Source organism: Alexandromys fortis, unplaced genomic scaffold, assembly GCF_014885135.2.
Source record: "Alexandromys fortis isolate MF-2015 unplaced genomic scaffold, M_Fortis_MF-2015_v1.1 scaffold_36, whole genome shotgun sequence".
Lineage (NCBI taxonomy): Eukaryota > Metazoa > Chordata > Mammalia > Rodentia > Cricetidae > Alexandromys > Alexandromys fortis.
The window spans coordinates 6,588,433-6,603,543 of NW_026067915.1; the positions used below are offsets into that span (position 1 = coordinate 6,588,433).

The 15,111-nt window shown below is 44.6% G+C and overlaps 1 protein-coding gene across 1 annotated transcript in view; it reads right to left on the bottom strand.

The window, feature by feature from the left end:
* Positions 1-15,111, bottom strand: part of Col6a6 (collagen type VI alpha 6 chain) — a 135,064-nt gene that overhangs the window by 67,780 nt on the left and 52,173 nt on the right. Inside the window, exons 9-15 of the mRNA XM_050139360.1 lie at positions 9,171-9,514; positions 9,003-9,081; positions 4,912-5,066; positions 2,982-3,074; positions 1,710-1,763; positions 277-348; positions 165-191 (exon numbers count right to left, since the gene is read on the bottom strand). Coding sequence (XP_049995317.1) covers positions 165-191; positions 277-348; positions 1,710-1,763; positions 2,982-3,074; positions 4,912-5,066; positions 9,003-9,081; positions 9,171-9,514 — 824 coding nt within the window. The remainder of the gene's footprint in view (positions 1-164; positions 192-276; positions 349-1,709; positions 1,764-2,981; positions 3,075-4,911; positions 5,067-9,002; positions 9,082-9,170; positions 9,515-15,111) is intronic.

Genomic DNA, 15,111 nt, shown 5'->3' on the forward strand with positions numbered 1-15,111 from the left:
AAGGAAAGGAAAGGAAAGGAAAGGAAAGGAAAGGAAAGGAAAGGAAAGGAAAGGAAAGGAAAGGAAAGGAAAGGAAAGGAAAGGAAAGGAAAGGAAAGGAAAGGAAAGGAAAGGAAAGGAAAGGAGGAAGGAAGGAAGGAAACTCCATGGGCCTGGCACCGTACCTCTTCTCCACTGAGTCCTCTGGCTCCCTGATAACAGAAAGGACAGCAGTATGAGTATGGAAAATGCAATCAACCACCAAGATGACATCACGAGATCTTATAGAATCCTCACCTTAGGCCCCTTGCTGCCAAAGCATCCCTTAGTACCTTGTTCTCCCATTGGTCCAGAGGCTCCTCTCTCTCCCTGAGGAAACGTGGGAAAGCACAAATCCAGATGAGTGTGTACTTTTTAATGACCTGGGATCTGTCTGGGATACTTGACAAATTTTTTTGTTTTGTTTTGTTTTATTTTTAAGAAAACATCTGGCTCTTCATGACTTACATTCCAGGACTCCAGCCAGGACTCAAGAATGGAAGTAAATCAGAACTACAATGATGACAGCCCTTTGTTTTGGATGCCACCTGCTTATTGCCTGGGTGGAGCTTCCCTCTCCCCAGGTGGCCACCACATTGTTCCCTTTTAACCTCCTTCACATGTGTGTTCATTCTGCCCTCAGCCAAGATTCCAGGTCTCTTTGCCCGGTCCCTGTGACTTTAAGACTTTGACCTATGACTTCGGTCTGAGCATCACCGATGATGCTGCCTGAGCAGACCAGCCCCATCATTTGCACTCGTGTGTTTACCATCAGTGTCCATCATCTGGACACAAGCCCGTCTTCTCCAGGGGACTTCTGCCGTGTCCTGGGTTCCAGCCATGCTGACCAGGTGCCAGTCTGCCAACTCTCAGTCCTTGGACTCCATGTTGTCCTTGAACTCACGGTTCTCTCTTCCCCTTCACAGTGAAATGCAGTTTCCCAAATGCTTTACCCAGGGAAACTCACTGTCACCCTTCAAGTATCTGCCTAACTATCACCCCTCATCTGCAGCCTTTTCCTCCCCTTGGTGGTCTTTAATAAGCCATTGAATTCCTGGTCTTGCTCAATACCGTTGCCTCCCCCTGCCTCTGCGCAGCCATGTGTAGGGCAGTGTGACAGTTACCTTGTTTGTCTTCTCACCGTGTGAACTGTCCCTAACGTAGGACCATCCGTGCTTGTTTTCTAGGTTTTTCTCATTTCCGGGATGCTCACATGGGGTGCACATATATAGGAATTTGTGTATCAATGTCTTTTGCAAACAGTGAAGTAAATAGTAAGACACTTCAATATGTATTGTCAGATGAATGCATGATTGGATACATGGAAAGAAAAGAGAGGGGGAGAAGGAAGGAAGAAAAGAGAAGGAAGGAACGGAGAGAGAGAAGCGAGGGGAGAAGGGCTCCTGATAAATGATGCGGTGAATTGGTTTAACTCTTACAAAATGGCTTGGGCATATGGCAGGGATGTGGTGCCTATGGTGAAGACGTTACCTTTCACACCCAATTCACTGTGCAGTGTAGGTGGGTAAGTCAAAGCAAGGAGGTATGGTCATAACCGACAAGGAGTCTTGTCACCCAAGCAAAAGGAGACTCGGGAAAGACCGAGACGCTGCATCTGAACCCTCAGACTGGTCTTTGTTTCCCTTTTTAGGTTTATAGGAATACGTAAGCTGTAAAAGGTCGTGACTTACAGCAATGCCCTCTTCTCCCAGGTAGCCATCACTGCCTTTAAAACCGGGGGGTCCCTGGAAAAAAGGAAAGGAGAAAACATGAGCACTCCACAGACTGGGCAGGGAGAGACATCAGAGCAGATCCACCACTCTGAGAGCAGACTTCATGTGCAATGCAAGAGCTTGAAAATGTCCCTGTCCTTCGACCTCAAGCTAGTGGTGGTTATACAAACAAAAAGAGAATTATCATACAAGCCACCAGATATTCAAAAGGATGTGTACATATCTGTGCATGTATATATATATATATATATACATACATGGGGGAGCTGTGGATGTAAACGAAGTACATGAATACATGCATGTATATGAATATGTGCATGTGTATGCATGAGTATGTACATGTGCACGTCACATGTGCATACCTGTGCCAGCACACTGTCTCGCGCTGTCTCCAGGAATACCAACAGAACTGGCTTTTCTCTCCAGGCAAATATACTTGTTCTTGACAGACCAAAATTATCCTTTTAAGCAAAACAACTTTTTTCTCCTTTTTAGGACTTATTGCTACACATAGAAAACCAGACCACACACATTTCCTTCTATTCTGGCTTTTTGATACATTTTTAAATTCTGCCGTTCTCCTTCTATGAAGTCCAAGTATTCTAGAAATAATGAATCCAAAGCTTCCTTCAGTAACATGATTCTGGTGATAGGGGAGCCATACTGTTATGCAGGGTGGCCAGATATCCAACCCAGATGTAAAGTAGCAGAAGGAAATCATTAGACGTGTGTTTGTACATATTTGAACACATCCTAATGTCTGAAACAGTATGTTCATGCAAGGATACATAAGCATATATATCTGGGGACGTCAATACTGTCACACCCTTTGCTATGGCAGAGTGACCTGAGTTTGACTTTCAGCAGACTTGATTTGGATGTCACTGCCAAGGTTAAAAAGGGAAGTGAGTTACTGGTGTGAACCTTTCGTCACTTGGCCTGAGAATGACTCGGCTCTTCTGCATGGCTATTGCTGCTTGAACACTGGGCCTGTCCAGGATCCTGACGACTGTGTCTCCCCAAAACCCCCAAAGAACTTCCAAACAACTCTAATTTAGAAGATCAAGGAAAATGGCAACTACCTAATCTGACATGGGGAAGGAGTAGCACCATTGTCTGCCTCCTCCAGGGGCTCGGTCTGGCAGGTAACATCTGTGTCTACCCCAACTCATATCTGAAAGGGTTGCTGCAGTCCAAATGATGGGAACCACAAGTCTGAGGTAAAGTCACCTTTTTCCCTGCTGAGCCCGGATCCCCCATGGCGCCGTCCCCTCCTGTGCACTTGCAGAGCAAACAGCAGCAGGTCCTTTCTGCAACATTGATCTTGGGGAACATAAGGATAATTATGTTTAGTGTAATCGATTCCCCAATCCCATACATGTACCCCACTGTGGGGTTCACGGTGGCAAGAGCCTTGTCAAGGCTAAGATGGCTGATTCTACCTTTTCTTCAAGTCCTGACATCTTTTCCCTGAGGAATTCCTGACCAACTCAAAAGTATTTGACTTCTGCAGATGGTCTCATTTCGGCCTTGGCCAGTTCACTGCACATGAAATGATCAATGGGGTTGCTTCTTGTCAACACACTTTACTCCAACTTTTTTAAATAATTTATTTAATTTTTTATGTGCATTGGTGTGAGGGTGTCAGATCCCCTGGAACTTGAGTTACAGACAACTGTGAGCTGCCATGTGGGTGCTGGGAATTGAACCTGAGTCCTCTTGAAGAGCAGCCAGTGCTCTTAACCACTGAGCCATCGCCCCAGCTACCTTCCCCTAGGCTTTGCCCGTTGTTGAATACTCTGCCTATCCTAGCCCACATGCTTTGATCAGCAAAATGAATGCATGCTGCTTTCTCCTGGCTCCATTTGTAAACTCTCAGCTTGTCAGCAGAGTTGAACAGTGTACTTCGAAACACTGCTTGAAACAGAGTCCCTTGGAAACATCCAGGAGAGTTTGATGGGACTTCGGAAATGTCATCTGCTTGCCAACATTTTAGAAGCATTTGCTACAGAGGATGTGAGTACAAGAATGTTCCCTTTGTGTGACGGCCAAAGCAAACTTATTGTATATTTAAAACGTGAGGGAACTTCACCCTGGACTTGCTTCGACATCTCCTGAATACCTACCACATCATTTATTTATTTATTTGTTTTACAATTGGCCCATCAGATTCATTTAGGAAAATTCAGTTTGCAGTAAATGCTATACTTCATTTTCATGGGGGGAAAAACAGCCCTTCTTTGGAAAGTTTTCTGATATACTTAGTAAGGATTCCATAAATTATAAACAAATTAATTCTAAACCATTAACCACTCACTAAAGCGAAATCAGCAATGTGCTACAGACTTGGTAATGCTCACACTCAGGCTTGATTCTTTGTATATTTCTGAAATAACGTGGCGAGGATGCATCGTATCTGGGTATGAGGTTGTAAAAACTGAGCAGAGCACAAGGGTCTGGCAGTGTGGAGACAACCTAAGGAAATTGCTCACCCAGAAAAAGTCCACCAGGGAGGCCCAGAACCCCTCACCCTTCCCCCACACTCAGCACAGGCTGCTCTTGCTCTGCTTGAACTCCACATGCAGTGGGCTGTCACAGGCTGGGCTGCAGGGAAAGTGCACCTTGAACATTAGAGTCACCATACACTGTGATGTTCAGAGCTGTACGGAACCCGAGGAGCTGCTGGTGGAAGGAACGGCCCCAGGGTCTGCTTGTAACTCATCACTGTGACGCTCAGAGCTGCACGGAACCTGAGAAGCTGCTGGTGGAGGGAACAGCCCGGGCCTGTTCAAAACTCAAGCTCATCTTAGTGTCCTAGCACGCGTAGGTTGTGATCCAGCCAGTACGGCCAGTGCTGGTTAAGTATTTCCTTATTCTTCTCTTTGCTCTTCCTCTTGCTACCTCCTTTGTTCCAAGTGCATGTGCTGAACATGCTTTGAGCTACGCTATTATAGAACACTTCAAACATGCTCTCATTTAGGCTGAATTCATAAAGGCCCACCGCGTCTTTACTTAAAAGGTCAGTATTAGTTCACACCCTTATCCATCAATATTAAACTGACATATGAGACAACCGAAGTCTTAAACTATTAGGGGTAAGACTACAGCCCAGAAGTGGGACATTTGCTCAAACCCTCCAGCTTTTGCTCTGTTAACTTACTAGTTGCTTTGACAGCTGGCTCCCAAGGTTCCTCATACCGATTGTGAACTGGGTTCTGTACTCAAATCCTTTCCCAAATTCAATGTAGAGAAGGTCAGCCAGGTCACTGGTATCGGCAGCTCCGTCCACAGCAATGGTTATGAGGGCATTCAGGCCTGTTCAACATATTCTCCAGGTGAAGTGGGCTGGGGTCATTTAAATCACTCAGCGTATTTAAATGACTAGCCTTGGCAAACTGCTGCTTTCTGTTGTCCACACCCGTCAACCCCACGACACAATGCCAGCAAATCATAGCACAACCGTTGAGAGACAAACTGGAGATGAAGGGGCAGGTGTACAGGATTTCACCACAACGTTACTGAAGGGAGCCGCTTGCTCAGTACAGAGGGACTCGTGCATCCAGGAAGTGAATGCCCTACGGTTTTTATCCTATGTGCAAGATCCTTTAGGCCACAATGTCAGAATCGTCTAGGAGCATCTCAGAAATACAGTCTTTCCTGAGCTATATACCCATAATGGCTAGTATCTTTCAATAAAATACAGATTGCACAGGAAAACGACCAATTCCAAAGAGAAATATAGGATCTTAGGTCTTAATCCATATCTACTGATCTCGAATCCATATTTAAACAAAACCTTCAGGCAGAGAACTTGCTTAGTATGTGTGATGGGCCAGGTTCAAGCCTTAGTTCTGTTAAAAAAAAGCAACACACACACACACACACACACACACACACATACACAATGGGTGTTTATGGGCAGGAGAGACGACTCAGCAGTTAAGATCACTGGCTGCCCTTGCAGAGGATCTGGGTTCGGTTCCAGGAACCCACATGGTGCCTCGAAACCACATATCAATCCGGCTCCTCTTCTGGTCTCTGAAGAGCCCTGCACACGTGTGATACACACAAACTAACGCACACACACGCACACACACAGATAATAAAATGGATGCTTCCAATGACCTCATAAGGAACTGACGCTCTCACTATAACTTTAGGTGGGAGCAAATGACAATCACTGAGGCAGGGTCTCATAAGCCTTAGAATTTTATAGATCAGAATATTTCAAACAGAATTCTAGGGTTGAGGATAGGGTTGCCATTGGCCGGTTTTGAAAACTGAGAATTAAGTAACTCTGGCAGTCATTTTGGCTGATGGTTACGTTCGTGTTCTTTAATAGCTGCCGTGTACCAGGAAGACAATTACATGATCCACATGCATTATCCCATTCATGCCCTGTAGCTGTTCAGATGTGAGTGTAACCATATTTCACAGACAAGAAAAAAGTTAAATCCTTGACTTACTACACACTTCAGATTTCCATGCGGCCTAATTCCTAAGCCTTCCACTCAAGGACATTTTACCCCAAATGTGCTGAAGACAGAATCACAAAGTGGAGGGTAACTCCACTTCCTCGTTCGCTGATGGATGTGTGAGGCTCTATCTGGATGCGATGTGGAGACCGAAACCCCAGAGTAGATAGAGAAATAGTCAAGGGCCTCATTGCGTCAAGGGCCCTTCTTAGAGAAGTCCATATTCTGTGGTTTGAATGAAGAGGATGAGGGGAGCCCTCCCAGGGCCTGTGGGGGTGGCTCGGATTTGAGGAGAGGCAGCTAGAGCGGTTAGTAACAAGGAGAAAGGATCACAAGTCGGATGTCCAGCTTGCTCCGGTTTGCCTGGGGCTTTTCTGGTGTCAGCCTTGTAAATTTTTGACCTGTCCCAGACAAACTAGAGCAACGGGTCACCCTTCTAGACTAAGCACAAGGGGGAGTCTGTGGGGGCGGACCGGGACAGCGATGCTGTGCAGCTCACTGGGCATTAGTGAAGGGGGAGGGCATGCTTCTGGATCTAGTCAGAAAAGGAAAGTCTTTCCCCATCTGCTTTTTCTTACACGTTCAGGAAATGCAAAATGTGAGCATTACAAGATCCATGGGATAGTGACATGTCGGAAATACGCACAGAACTATTATTTATGAGCATTCTCAGGACTGGAGCGTTCAGTTCTCCTCCCTTCAGACACATTCAATAATGAGTCCCACAGCCTCCCGAACAACAACGTCTTCTACGAGCCAAGAAAGAAAAAGCTCCAAACGTTGTGAGAATAAAGAACCCCTGAGGAAATTCTAGGGCATTTGACTTTTAAATCGTAAGGAACTAACTCAAACCCAGTCTACATGCATAAATTACAGAGCCACGCCCAGTGTCATTACTTTCTCCTCTCTTCCTGTTGCACGAGGCCTGCCTAGTCTGTATGATATGTGATCTTGAACTAAAGTGGCCTCCTAGGTCAGCGTATCATCAGTGGAAGTATCTGGGAAGCCAGGGACAAGGGTCTTCCTTGTCCATTTTGGGAGCCTTATGATGTTCTTAAGAGGATGCTACCATCACCGTTCCTTTGTTCCTTTATCAAAGAGTCTAAATATTTCTGAATATATATCTTCTGAAGTTGATTCATGTAACAGGCTTTTTGGGGAGCCACCAATCAGCTCCCAAATCATGACATGGGGACTCTTTTTTTTTTTTTTCGAGACAGGGTTTCTCCTTAGCTTTTGGTTCCTGTCCTGGGACTAGCTCTTGTAGACCAGGCTGGCCTCGAACTCACAGAGATCCACCTGCTTCTGCCTCCCGAGTGCTGGGATTAAAGGCGTATGCCACCACTGCCCAGATGGAACTCATTGTTAGTTATGAATGTCTGGCTTTATCTATGCTCATTTCTAGCTGGCTCTTATAACTTAACTTGTCTCTCTTCATCTACAACAAAACTGTCCTCTCAAACTAGGTGACCCAAAGTCTTATCCTTAATCCTAATTAAAATCAAACAAAGACCAAGATTGGATAGAATAAAGAGAAGGAAGCTTTATAAATATAAATAAAGGGTAAAATAAAAAACCTTTACTGCATAGCTGTAAATCCAGAGAACTCTGAAATTTAAGTTGAGAGAACTTAGCAGGAAAGACAGTTTCTGGCCAACCCACATTAGTGAACCCAATAGGCAGGCCCTGTACTAGACCAGGCTCCCTGGAAGCAGACCCTGGTGTACGGTTTGGATACATACAATATGTTAAAAAGTCCCCAGAAGAAAGGATGTGAAGTACAGGGCAGTACCCAAGTAATTTCCCCAGCTTTGACTTGACCTCAGAGAGTTCTGGAGCATAGATCACAGCCTCCATGTCACTTGACACACACCAAGGCCCCCTACTTATACTGCCCAAGAAAGAGGGAAGTGGCTTTCTGGGTGATGGAACTCCCATGGGCCAATGGCAGTTCTTCAGAGACTACACAGCTCTGAGTGATTGGCAGGTGGGTGATCCTGACAACAAAGAATATGTGGGTGTGAGAGCAGGGCCCACCTATGGGAAACTGGTCCTGATTCAGAACATGTGGTTACTTTTTGCCTCTACTGCCCCATATCTTGAATGGAGAAGTCAGGAGGGCTGTTGGTGCTAAAAGCTAAATGCTTGGCTCCAGTGCTTTAAGGCTGCATGACCATCATGGCTGGTCCTTCTGCAGTCCGAAGGAAAGAATTACAAAACCCCAGCACACAAGGAAACTCGTCCAAAAAAATGCTTGCAAGTCTGGAAATGGTTAGTGTCAGGAGGAAGCCATCCAGCAGTCGTCCTCCTTGGCCACTTGTTCCTGTTCACTGCCATGCGACAGAAGTAGCAATGTTGACAACATGCGGGGAGATGGGAAGGAGCTGCCTCCAGGAAAGGCTCGAAGAACACACACAGTAAGAAGGTGAAGCGCAGAGCCCTGGTCAGTGTGCTGTTTTATACACATGGACCATGAGAGGCATGAGAGATCCAAGTGCTCCGAGGGGACATGATTGCCAAATTCAGGGTCAGTAACATACCTGGAAACAATGGAGTTGAGTTCTGAAATGACAAAGTGAATAAGCAGCCGGGCATAGTGGCTCGTACCTGTCATCCCAACACTCAAGTGATTAAGAAGAGGACTGCCCTGAGTTTGAGACCGACTTGGGTTACATGAGATGCTCCAGGCTAGCCTGGGCTACAAAATAAAAGCCTATCTAAAATAAGTAAAAAAAAAATAGTTCACCCTTTTCCTACCCCTCCCCCAGTTCAGTACCTTCCTTTCTGAGTTCATCAGATTTCTGTTCCAGTTTTTCAGTATCATCATCCATGCCGTCTGAAAACAGAAGGACCACCTAGGGTAGGTTTTAGAAAAGTAAGGGAAAAATTAGCAAAATGTTTACTGAAAAACCGCAGATCAACATGCAAACTAACTCCATCTTACCTTCCCTCGGGCAGCCGACTTATTCTGAAAAGTGTCCCACAGAGAGCTCAGCAGGTTTGTGTTGAGGCGGGATGGCCCGTTCACTGTCACACCTTGCAGGCTGCTCAGTATGTTGTCGCTGTAGATCTCAAACTTGGAGGGGTATCTTTCCACAGCATTTGTCACTTGAAAAGCGATGCTCACCTGAGTCTCAGTGCCTACCTCGCAGCTCACCCCGTTGAGGGAGCTGATGGCACGTAAGATGTCTTGGAGGTAGGCCTCCATCCAAGGCTGACCTTCGAGCAAAGTCTGCCCCCTCTGCTGACTTGAGATATCAAATCCAACCACCACATCCACAAAACAATCTAGGATGCAAGGGGAAGAGTCTCTTGTTAGGATTACCACCACACTAATGTGATTCTGACACACGTCTGATCCTAGGGGCTAAGAAGTCCAATTTCTATTCTAGGTAGAAAGCAGGAAAACAAGGAAAAGCATGGAGCGGGGAAAAACCACAAACTCATTCTTCAACGACTTGTAGAATAATAAGACTACTTTTTTTTTTCAGTTGGAATTGAATCTGGATGATTCTTCGACAACCAAAATGCTAAATGATTCTATTCTAGCCATTAAAAACACATTGTGATGTATTCAATCTCTTAAGTAACTCTAAGGCATCTTGTGGAAATGGCAGTAATCTAAAACACATTCCGATAGCACTACTTAACAACTGAGGTCATTGACAAATATTAAATTATAATAGGAGGGAGAGAAAAGTAAAAACATTTGAACAGAGAAAGTCATTCAGAAGCAAAAAAAAAAAAAGCACACAGGAAAGTTTGGCTCATTTATCTTTCTAGAAGCATCGAGTCAATTTTGATCATCTTTAACATCCACCCAGAGAAGAAATCAATATAAAAGGGAGGGAAGGAGGAAGGAAGGAAAAACTGTTGAGATCTTAAGTCCTCCAGGTGAAGAGACCTGGCAATTCAGTTATTCAACCTGTCCATGCCTTTAGGAGTCAGCCCTCTGGGGAGCCAGGACTCTGCCATTTGGGATTCTAGAGCCTTGGAGCGGTACTGCATTTAAAGGTCTTTGTTGTTATCTCATTAACTCCAGGGAAGTTTTAGCATTGAAGACATTTGGATGGGCTTGATATTTTAAGCTGAGCTCCCTAAAGGCGGATAGTTTGAGAAAGATAAAATTCTAATGGCACGCGTGCTTTTCTTTCAAGAATGTCTGAGCTGCTTAACTCGCTCCAACCTTTTCCTGCCTTCTCGACACATGGAGCTTGGTGTTAAAAACAAATTAAAAAGCTAAAAAAAATGTTTATATACATTGCTTAAATCAGCAGTTTTCAGATTGTGTGTGTGTGTCTGACATCTAGTATGCCAAAAACACAGTCTAAGTCCCTCATGTTTAATCAAAATTGGCAAATGATTCCATAATATCATAATCAATGGAACAGGACTCGCTGAACAAGTCCAGGCCAAGCAGCCACATGACTAAGTGCAATGGGGAATGAGGAGAAGCTGGCAAGGAAATTTTCATGGATTGGCCCAGAAAGATCTGTGCCTGAGAAATTTGGGGAACTGGAGTCTTCCATGAGGAGGCTTGCTTCAAAGGGAATCTGCCAGTGGCGACCTAAACTCACGGGAGGCAGAGATAGTTTGAGAAGTAAACTAGGCAGGATAAGGTTGATTTTCAAAGGTCATGAAAATTAAACTAGGGTCAATTTTCTTAACCACAAAAACCAAGAGATTATATGTTTCAACTAAGAATACAAAAGAGCAGATTTGATGGGATAGTCATACTCCTGTCTGCCATGCCAGGCCCCAAAGCTGATTCTAATTATCTGGATTCTTTTATTTGTCAAGGTCTTTATTTAGAGCTGATGGTAGCATATTCTTAGTATGAAAAAAAATCCTGTTTTGGGGCCAGTGAGGAGGTGGGAAAGGTACTTCTGCCAAGCCTGATGATCCAAGTTCAATTCCCACAACCCACATAGCCGAAGGAGAGAACTGACTCCTGCCAAGTTGTCCTCTGACCTCCACATGCCTGTGGCACACGTGCCCCACCCTCAAGTGCACACAATAAATAAATCGGCGGGGGGGGGGGGTGTCAAGACACTGTTGCAGGCTGAGGTACATTAATAAGATTAGGCACCAGTGGTCCTAAAGAAAATGGGCTCAGTTGTTGGGTGAAAGAGGAAAGACTTTACTTGTGTGGGGCATTTCCACCAGCTGCTCCTTGTTTTCCATTTTGAATCATTGTGCACCGTGAGACTCTTAAGCATGCCCAGGATTTATGAAGGGGAAAATAAGACTCAAATAGTAATTGTGTTCCAACGTTCAGCATGTTTTATGGAGGAGAGGATCCATGAGACTGGAGTGTAGCTCAGTGGTACTTGCCTAGCATGGATGAAGCCAATCCCCTGCACCCAGCACCAAACTGAAACCCCCAAACAAGCCAAGCAAATGTCCAGATTGAAGCCTGGGTAACTTTAAAACACACCAAACTACTGACTGACCTCTGTGGTTGGAGGATTTTATAACTTCAGAGCAGGCATCCCATAACATCCTTGCTTATGCCTTTGAAGCCTTATCAGGGCCCATGCTAGCCTCATCAGCCCTCAGCTCATGGGATGGCTTCAAAGCCCTGCATTCTTGTTTGCTGGGCTAATAACTTCAAGTTTATCTTAAGAGCACTTTGTCTTTTCATATCCATGCTTGTTTCCTTACTTTAAAAAAAAGGCTTTAAAGATATTTGTTTATGGGGGCCCTGCTTGGGGGTGAGGTCAGAGGGCAACTTGCAGGGCTCATTTCCCTCCTTGAGCCATGTGGATTCCAGAATGGAGCTCGGGTTGCCAGTTTGGGGGCAAGTGCCTCTCCTGGCAGAGCCATCTCGTTGGCATAGCAACTGCTTCTTTTAAAAATAACTCACTACTTGGAGTTAAGATTCCCATTTTTAAACTTTCTCATGCACTCAAGTAAAAACTAGAGTGTTCGAAGATAATTTTCTACCTAATAATTTAAAATGAGCATCTCTTGTGAAATAGAAAATTAATGGAGAAGACTTGGCTGGAATAACCAGACACATTCCAAAGTCAGTGTCTAAAGCAAAATGCAGGAAGACAGCGGCCCCTGACCAACTTCATGACCTTCAACTTTTGACCTACCCATTGGGTTCTTGTAAAAGGTGTGAGGCTGGAGCTTGGGAAAATACTTTTGGAGAGAATTGTTGATGTACTCTGAGCTTTCTCCCACACACAAAGAGAAGCAATTTCTTTTTTAATTCAAGAGAAAGGGGCTCAAAAAAATAGTTTCAAGTTAACTTAAGCCTAGAAATTCAAAGAGCAAGCCCAAGGGTTCCTGCAAAAAAGGAGCAGTCATTTCCAGGACTGAGCATTCTGGACTTGCTGCTGTGGCCTCAGGAACTGGTAGTTTCAGGATCCCCAGACCCTCCACTCTGGGCAGGGAGAGCTCAGAAAAAAAAAAAAAAAAAAAAAAAAAAAAGAGCCAGAATCATCTCCAGATGTTCAGGGGCTAAGGAAGGGATATGGACAATCTTGAATCCAGACATATCTATCTCTTCTTGTATGCATGCAAATTTTTCTGTCCTACCTGCCAGCTCCCAAATGACCAAATGGAGACTTACTAATTATAAAAGCTCAGCCAATAGCTTAGATGATGTGGGAATCCCTTCTGTATGAGATGAATATGCTTTATTTCCAATGGTTATTAAAGAAGCTTGGTGTAGGGGGTTCTTCTGTTCATGTCTTGCTTTCATTGATTAATGAATAAAGAAACTGCTTTGGGCCTGATAGGGCAGAACTTAGGTAGGCAGAGAAGACAGAACTGAATGCTGGGAAGGAGGGCAGAGTGAGAGACGCCATGGATCTCCTGCCTGAGACAGACACTGGTTAGAATCTTGCTGGTAAGCCACAGTCACATGGCGATACACAGATTAATGGAAATGAGTTAAATTAAGATGCAAGAGTTAGCCAATAAGAAGTTAGAGCTAATGGCCAAGCAGTGTTTTAATGAATATAGTTTCTGTGTGGTTATTTCGGGGGTAAGCTAGCCGGGAGGCAAGGACAAACAAAGGGCTACTTCCTCGTGTAATAGAAGCTGCTTCGGCCAATGGCTTAGTAGAGTAAAGCCAGACAGGAAATCTGAACAGAGATCTTTAGAGAGTAGGAAGAGTCAGCGAGATGCCATGTAGCTGCCAAAGGAGGATACCAGTCACCAGCCAGAACTTTTCTGGTAGGCCATAGCCTCATGGCGATATACAGAATAATAGAAATGGGTTAATTTAAAATATAAGAGTTAGAAGCATGCCTAAGCTATTGGCCAAACAGTATTGTAATTAGTATAGTTTCTATGTTATTATTCGGTGTGGGCCACTGGGAAACGAATGAGCAGTCTCTGCCTACACTTAGGCTTGTTTCTAACTAGCTCTTATAACTTAAGTTAACCCATTTCTATTCATTTATGTGTTGCTGCATGACTCTTTTCCTGCATGTCTGTTTCCTCTGCATATGCTGCTAACTCTACCTTTTTCTTCCCAGAATCCTCCCTGCTTCAAAAATCCTGTCTAGCTATTAGCCATTCAGTTTTTTTATTAACCTAGTCCGAATGACAAATCTTCACAGTGTACAAAAAGATTATTCCACAACATCTTCTCAAAGGAACACTATTTGAGACATTTCCCTAAACCGTGTTTGGCTTTAGTAAGGATACAGGCGATAGGAGGAAGGAAGAACTTCAAGGATGCTCCTACCCCAGGACCCAGCTTCAGGTGTGGGCTACCAGAAAACCAGTGGCTGCCACCTGCCAAGTGCCTCTGAGCGAAATGATTCTGTTTCTCCCACTCTTCTCTCCTCTCCAGTCCATTCTAGAATGGCCAGAGACCAACACTGGCAGAAGTAGCAGGGCAAAGCCTAACAGAAGGGGTGGTATGGAAGGTGAGTAAAGGAACAAGGGGAGAAATGTCGCCCACGTGTGGCCTGGTCTTTTGTGTCAGGTGAGCAGCCTGTAGCATGCTGGAAAAGTAAAACCTTGACTGGAACTTAAAGTTTCTATAGTTACAGTGGGGCAGGCATATTAATCACTAAGAGGAGACTCAGTCTTTTAATAAGGTGACTAAAGGGAATGTCCAGCCCTTATGAATGCATTTAATGGGTTAGTGGTAGGCAAAAATGGAGGGTGTTTTGGCCATTCTTGGCTGTCCACGTGACTACATCTGGAATTCACTAAAACCCAAGCTGCTAGACACACCTGTGAGGATTTTTTCTTAATTAAATAATTTGAAGTGGGTAGATCTACTTTTAGTCCAAGTCTTTTGAGATGGAAAGAACCACCTTTAATCTGGGCCAAACTTCTCTGGTCCAGCCTCTTTTTGGGACAGGGAAGAAGGGAGCCCTCTTTCTTAGCCTCCTTGTTCTTACCCTTGCTAGCAAGTCCATTCCTCCACTGGCATTAGAGCCTTTTTTCTTTGGGAGCCAAGCCATCTCCTGGAGACCAGCTGAGACACCCAGCCTGTGGACTGAACAACTGCTGGATTCTTGGATTTGCCAGTAGACAGTCATTGTTGGATTAGCTGGACCCCAGTCTGTAAACCACTCAAATGAATTCCCTTTCTATATAAAGAGAGATTCATCCTAGCAGTTCTGTTCCTCTAGGGAACCCTGGCTGATACAGAGGAACTTGATGATTCCATGGTAGGTGGCAGGCTTGTTGAGAGGCAGGTGTGAATATGCATTTTCTCACATAAGCCGCACGGAGATGAGCCTGGTGTTGCTCAGTCACATTCCACAAAGGAAAACATTCAGCTCATTTAAAAAATGAAGCAACTTGTCCAAGAAAAGATGGCATGGAGCAGGGACCTGAAGTCGTGTCTGTCTCTAAATGAGCCTGTAGCTTTTCTGTCCTTGATTGAAGTCTGTGGTTAATGTTCACCA